We start from the raw sequence: 6,608 nt of genomic DNA on the forward strand, positions 1-6,608 counted from the left end.
GCGGGCAGAGGGTCGAGGCGGAGCCATATCCCCAAGAGCTCTGATTTTCATAGTAGCATACTTCAGAGGTGATTCAGGATTTGGAGAGGAAAGTGAAGAGGGGAGAGGGACTCACAGAGAACACAGTCGAATTGAAAATAGTATCTCCGGTGACTGGTGTCGCAATAGTACGTGGTGCAAAAGAGTTTGAAAGTTGCTGCCCGGTGTTTGCGGGTGGGAAAATGAGGCGTCCGTTCCGAACCTCGTTGGGGAGCAGCTGGGAGGGTGATTCAAATGCTGAGTCTTCTAATAGTCCTCCAATTCGTCCTCGGAGGTACAAAGCTGGTGATCGTAGGACGTCGAGGTGCATATTTAGTCGTCTTCCGAGCCCAAAGTCATTCTTGTTATTTGACAGCTTTTCTATGAGCAACAAGTTAGCTGGCAGAAGAACAACGTGTAGACATTGGATGGAGTGACCTTTGTGGGCGTCTTGTGACACGAAAAGAGAGAGATGAGAGTGGTGATAGAGGATAACTGAAACGATCAGTCAGTTAGAAAAGACGGCAAAGAGAGGAAGAAGACAGTAGAGCCCTCATCAGAACCACTAGTGTGTCCCTGTCAACTCGCCTGGGCCACGAAATGCATCGCATAGTGTATCATGGCCTTCATTCGCTCTATGGAGAGCAATGAACAAGAAATGAAGATCGTTTATCGTATGACGAGTGCATGACAGTCAAATGTGGGAGGAAACAAATATATAAATACATACACTTGTATCGCACAATCCACCCTAAAACTCTGTCCAAATGTCAGAATACAATGTACAACATCCCGCGTCCACTGACTGCCCTGTCCCCGATGATCAGCCTTTAGAGTGATTCTTTATCTGCCTCTCGTGGTCGACATTCCCATTCCAGCAGGGCCTCACGATCCCATACCACCAATCCCCCATACTTCCAACCCCACACAGACAAACTCGACTGTGCCGCCCTTCCCCGCCTTCGCTCCTCCCTTCTCGCCACCCGTACAAAGTGCCTCGTTCCCGAACGTCGGACAAGGTGCTGAAGAACCGTCGTAGAGGGTGTCGTCGAGGTAGAGTCCGTAGTGACCGTCACTATTTGGGGGACAACAGTAAATATGAGTATCACAAAGCAAAAGTGAGATAATGAAGTGTGCTTTGAGTGTGTCGCGCAGAAGGCCAGAACAGGGGCGTTGTAAAATTACGAGAGAAGACGTACCCTCCACCAAACGAAATATACCCGGGCTCGCAGAGCGCAACGTAATCGTTCTTTCCCGTCCACTTGTACACCTTGACCTCTGGCTTGTTCTTATCCTTCACTTTCCATAAGAATCTAGCGCCACACGCCACACAAATCCAACCTGTCAGTTCATGGACTCCTCGACATTTTAAGTGGGAAAATGAAAGAGAGAAGAGGCACAAGGGCACGAAAATGATGCTGGTAATACGAGACTCACGACTCTCCACTCCCATAATATCCTCCCCTCTCCTTTCTTATGCCTTCCCCCATCCACACTCCGAACACAGCCTCGCCCTCATCCTTGATCACGACCAGCGCCCCTCCCACATGTGCCTCACACCTAGAGTATAGCGTTTGCAGCGAGATCCCATGTTGGTCCAAAGAGAACAGGAGGGTCCATGACTTGGGGAGGCGAGATAGAGCAGGGAGGTAGGGTCGGATCTATATATCAATTCAGGCTCGCGTTAGTGCCACATAGCGAGGCGAGGTCAATGGAACGCACCTCATCTGCAACATCGCCCGTCAAGACCGCCTCCGTACTCTCCTTCCTCCCAAGTAACAACACACTCTTCTTCTCCACGCCCCGCTTTCTCTCCACACCCTCCTCATCAAACTCGAACCCTCCTTTATTCCAGCCCTTATTTCCATTGAACCCCGGTGCTCCGCTAGGAGGAACGTAGACTTGCGTACCAAACGGCGTACCGTGAGTTATGTCCGTTTCTCGTTTGCCCGGTGGGCCCAGCATCCCAGAAGCGCCTAGAGACGTAGAAAGAGGGAGCGTCGAGGCGTGATAAGGTGTCCCGTGTGCCGAGATGCTCCGTGATCGTGAATGCGGAGTATTCGAATGCGAGTCGTAAGTGTTCGAGTGATGCGGTAATGCGCCAGGGGGAGGCGAAGGTGGAGGAACGATGGTCACTGCACTGGCTAACGTGTTCGCGAGCGCTGTTCTAGTGGAGAGGAAGGAAGACATCCATCTTGAAGACGAGGTGAGGTTGGTTCCTCCGGGCGTCAGTGTCCCCGTTGTCGCTGTGGTCGCAGTCGTAGTCGGCATCGAAGATAGAGGTGGAGGCGTGCTTGAGAGAGAGGTTGGATGCGAATGGGAGTGTGATTCGGAGTGCAGATCAGGTTGCGGATGAGCGTGGACATGCGAGTATGGGTGAGGATGCGAATCATGGAATGCCCCGGGTATGGAGAACGTGGTTTGTGAATTCGTCCTTGATACACGGGGAGGGCTCAGCGTTGAGCGAGTCATCGTCGGGGAAGGAGGTAAAGAAGGTGAACGTGCTGGTGGTGAGGTTGCAGTGGTATTAATGAACGTGTTGGGTGTGTTAAATGCGGCGGGATTGCCCGGCGTGTGTGTATGGGTGTGGCTCGAAGATCCGTTGCTGCGCGCACTCGTGGGAGTGGAACTTGAAGGTGACGGTGATGTAAGGTTCTGAAGTCGAGACGGATGTCGAGTAAGGGGCGGTTTCGTCTCGACTGGACGGGAATGGAGCAGAGATGAAGTTGATGAAGATGGTGGTGGTGGTAACGTCGGAAGTGACGCGCTCAGCCTATCGAACCCGGAAAGCGGCGAGGGCGTAGGTTTGGGTGGTTCTGACCCCGGAACAAGGAACGTTGTCGAGCTTAACTCAGGCACCAAAGACGATGAAGACGAGGAAGACGATTGTGAAGGTGGTGGTAATGGGACGAGAGGCTGAGGGATCGATACGAGTGGTGTTGGCGCATGTTGTTGAGGCGTGAGGGAACGTACAGGCGTCTCGCCACCCGTTCCCGAAATCGACGCACCAGCATTCAGATTTTCGTTGTTCGAGGTCAACCAATAAAGTGGGTCGTCCTCATGCCGCAATAGCTCCTCTAGGTACCCATTCTTGTTCCTCTCGTTCGCGGCAGTAGCCTCTTCCGTGAACTGATCAAAGAAAATCTGCGATGGAGAATGAGAACCTAATCCATTCCAGGTAGAGAGTGGGTCATCGTGTGAAGCTGAAAGTGATGGTTGGAGAGGTGCATCTGATGGGGGTACGGATACGAAGGAGCCAAATTCGGAGCTAGAGGAGGCGTTGCTCCACGTTCGTGTATGATTGTGGGCAATGGGTGGACGGTCAGGTTTCGAGGTCAATCGTTGAGAAGTGGCATTTGTTTCGGTTGGAGAACTTCGTGGGGAAGCAGGAGGAGTTGCAGGCGAGAAAAGTGTGGAGAAAATGTCGTCGGCCAGGTTGTCATCAGCCTTGGAGGTAGACACTGGTGCGCCATTGGAAGGCAGAGGGATGAGAGAGGGGATCGAGTTGAGAGGTGCGGTCATTGTTGATGCTAACGTGGTGGGATACGTTCAAGATATCGTAGGGTTCGTGATGGTATAGTACTGGGCGATGTTGATGGGGTTATGGCGGCTTCGACGATGATCTACGTGTTCCATGTCAGCCCACGTCTAATGTGCCGTCGTAGTCAGAAAGACACCGTATATATGGGGAAAAGAGAACCTCATTTCTTCCGCTAAGCAGCCACTCAGGTCGGAATGGGCTGTATGATTTCTAATGTGCGTTATTCCAGCACAAATCAGCGTGACCATGTTATGTGGCCCAGGAGCGGGAAACATGACAGTTGGTGTGAAGTGCCAGAAATCCCCCATTTATCAGCTCTATGAATCACCTTTTGAAGGGTTTCCAGACACGGAAAAGTATCCCGGTGTTAGAAAGTGTCCCCTTCGTAGACATCGAAAGGGATTGCCCCAAAAATAATATGATTACCTATTACCGCCTGCTGTTAGGCCACAAGATGTCCTTCGTAGCTTTTGAAGGCCAGTACTCCCGTCACGAAGTAGAATGGGTCCAGTTCCCCAAACAATCGCCCGCCCCCTCTCATGCTGCGAAAAACACTGAAAAAGCTCACCTTACTGATCGTCCGTCCGTCACCCGTTTGACCTGAATCGAGGTGCCCCTGGCAAGACAGCACCGCGGGTGGCACAGTATTTTTTGTTACTCTGCTTCGTCCTAAGTTTTTGGCTCCCAGATCGTCCTCTCCTTCGAATCGGGATGCAACAATCCGTAGGGGGCGTTATAAACTGATCAGTCTTCTGGCCGTTTTGTCTCTGAAGATCTGGTTGATTTGTCCTTAAGTCCGCCCAGTATAAAGTAGAGTATGATATCGTCAATCGCAATAGTAGTAAGACACGAGGGATAGAACGAAAGCGGTATGTTTTATTCGAGCGGCAGCTTGAAGCTTGAGACTTGAACCTGAGAGAAAGCGTTCGGTAATTTCCAATCTCGGCGTGCGTCATCAGCGTTTCGATGAGCCGTGTGGTTGGGCAACCACTCGGCAATCGCCCAGTTGTCTTCCTAGTTCTCCCGGGCCGAGCTTTCTCTGCTCAACCAAAGCTCAACCAACCTTCAAGCAGACTTGAACTTGACCATTCACTTGACCATCGGCAATACGGGGCTGAATATTCTACTCCATAACAAGTATGGGCAAGGATCACTGCAAGACTCATATCTCTCGAACCCATTACTTTCGAACCTCGGTCCTCAGGTGCAGCGGTTTCGATTAATATTCAGCATGCCATTGCTAACATCTTCTCGTACATTGTTTCGTATATCGACGATTCGATAAATACTGGCATACTCGAGCCAAAAAAACGGTAGATTTGCACTATTTCGAGAACATGTATTTTCTAGCTCGGACATGGCCCAGTCTCTCAGATGTCTGCATGCCTCTCTGACGGCGAGGACAGCTATCAAGATCTCAAGGTTTGTAATTTTTCATTTGATCCATCTCTTCAACAGAGTTGATTCATTCAACTGCCATGCCATCTATCAGAAGTTATCTGCTCTCTGAATTCTGAGTGGAGACCCACTGAGAGCCAAGTGTCTGATTGGCTAGTTCGCTTAAAATTCAAGCAGCAGATAACATCTATCGAGAAATCAATCTTTTCGTCCTTTCTTCCTGGCGTTCTATTTTCTTTTGCCGATCCATGCGATGTTTCCTTCCTTCCTGATCTCAGATTGATACCGGTCTTGCGCACGCAGGTTTCACGGTCTTGGCGTGATCTCATCGGCAGTTCACATCGACCATGCATCATTGCACGAAGAAAAGATGCAGAGGTAAGGCATATTATGACAGACTGCGTACCCAGATTGGTAAGAGGGATGCAGTCCGTCGATCCGCGGGCAGCAAAGATCACAGACATTTCAGACCGGGATATCACGAGTCCGTGAAAAACTTGAGGGGCAGTCTGGCAGAAAATGATGACTCAATCATTCGATTGTTGGCTACGAGTCTACGACCTACTGTACTTGGGCGAGGCTGTGAGTCATGAGTCAAAGCGAACGTACCGGAGATAAATATCGCGGACGCACGTCACCGGTGCCTTGCATATCTTATTTAGCTCTTTCCTTGTGGAACGACGAGATGAGGCGAGGCGGAACCGGAGATGGAAACGCGCGCTCTACTTCCGGCCGTGAATGAGCGCCGAGCAGGGCGCCGACGACTTTTCCAGTTCCTCTGCAAACATGCGGAGAATATTCTCCATAGAATTCCGGAAAGCAGCGAGTTCTTTGATTTACTGGTGGTGGAAGCAGCATACAATCAGTGGCATGATTTCAGCTACAATGCTCCAGATTGGCCACCAATGCAGCGCTTAGAATTAGCCGTTGACATTGGCAGTCGGGGAGCTCGGGAGGCAATTGTCGGTCCATACTGGACTCACTCAATATCTTCCTTCGCATATGCGACTCGCACAATCGCATACACTTTGGGCAACTTTTTGAAGAGAATATTCACGAAGTGATGAGCAATATATTTATATCACTCTATCAGATGCAGCCCCAATTTATCACTATCGCCCTCTCTGCTGAAGCCTGCGAGTAAACACCTAGGTCCAAGTTTGACGTCTATATGGGCATCCCGGCGACGTTTCTCGTGATATTAGAGTGTTTTTGCAGCCGCTCCGAACAGCTGTCGACGCGACAGTGTCAGAGCCCAACACAGTAGACCGGTGACCGCGCTTCTACAGTTCTGAGGGTGAACAGTGGCACCTTGCATAGGCGTTTAGTGAATAGCATGACGAAATTGTCCTTAGGAAGTGCTGCATGCATGATTCATGCTCATATGGCGCGCGATACAGCTCCACACGCGGAACACAGTTGTTGGGCTCGTCCACAAAACCGCTCTATGCGCAGGCTGTATGGCCACCAAACATTGTGCCGCTCCATGACAGGTTGCCCATGCTAGTACTTGGGTGGCTAATTCTTGATATATTATCAACGGATCATAACGAGCATTTGGAGATTTATCCACGGACTCCAGCCTCTTCACCCCAATCCCCCCGAAGGAGGAATTGGGTTTGGGTTGCTACAGCAGTAGCATATGACCCCC

General features: G+C 50.6%; 1 protein-coding gene across 1 annotated transcript; it reads right to left on the reverse strand.

Moving 5' to 3' along the window:
- Positions 1–190: 190 nt before the first annotated feature.
- STEHIDRAFT_100614 (TLD-domain-containing protein) lies at positions 191–4,465 on the reverse strand. Its single transcript, XM_007306631.1, has 7 exons — positions 4,128–4,465; positions 1,741–3,641; positions 1,456–1,679; positions 1,218–1,331; positions 749–1,093; positions 457–513; positions 191–399 (listed from the first exon to the last, which is right to left on the reverse strand). The coding sequence occupies exons 2-5, from the start codon at positions 3,538–3,540 to the stop codon at positions 904–906; spliced, it is 2,328 nt and encodes a 775-aa protein (XP_007306693.1). The 5' UTR covers positions 3,541–3,641; positions 4,128–4,465; the 3' UTR covers positions 191–399; positions 457–513; positions 749–903.
- Positions 4,466–6,608: the final 2,143 nt, after the last annotated feature.

The sequence above is a fragment of the Stereum hirsutum genome, assembly GCF_000264905.1.
Source record: "Stereum hirsutum FP-91666 SS1 unplaced genomic scaffold STEHIscaffold_11, whole genome shotgun sequence".
Lineage (NCBI taxonomy): Eukaryota > Fungi > Basidiomycota > Agaricomycetes > Russulales > Stereaceae > Stereum > Stereum hirsutum.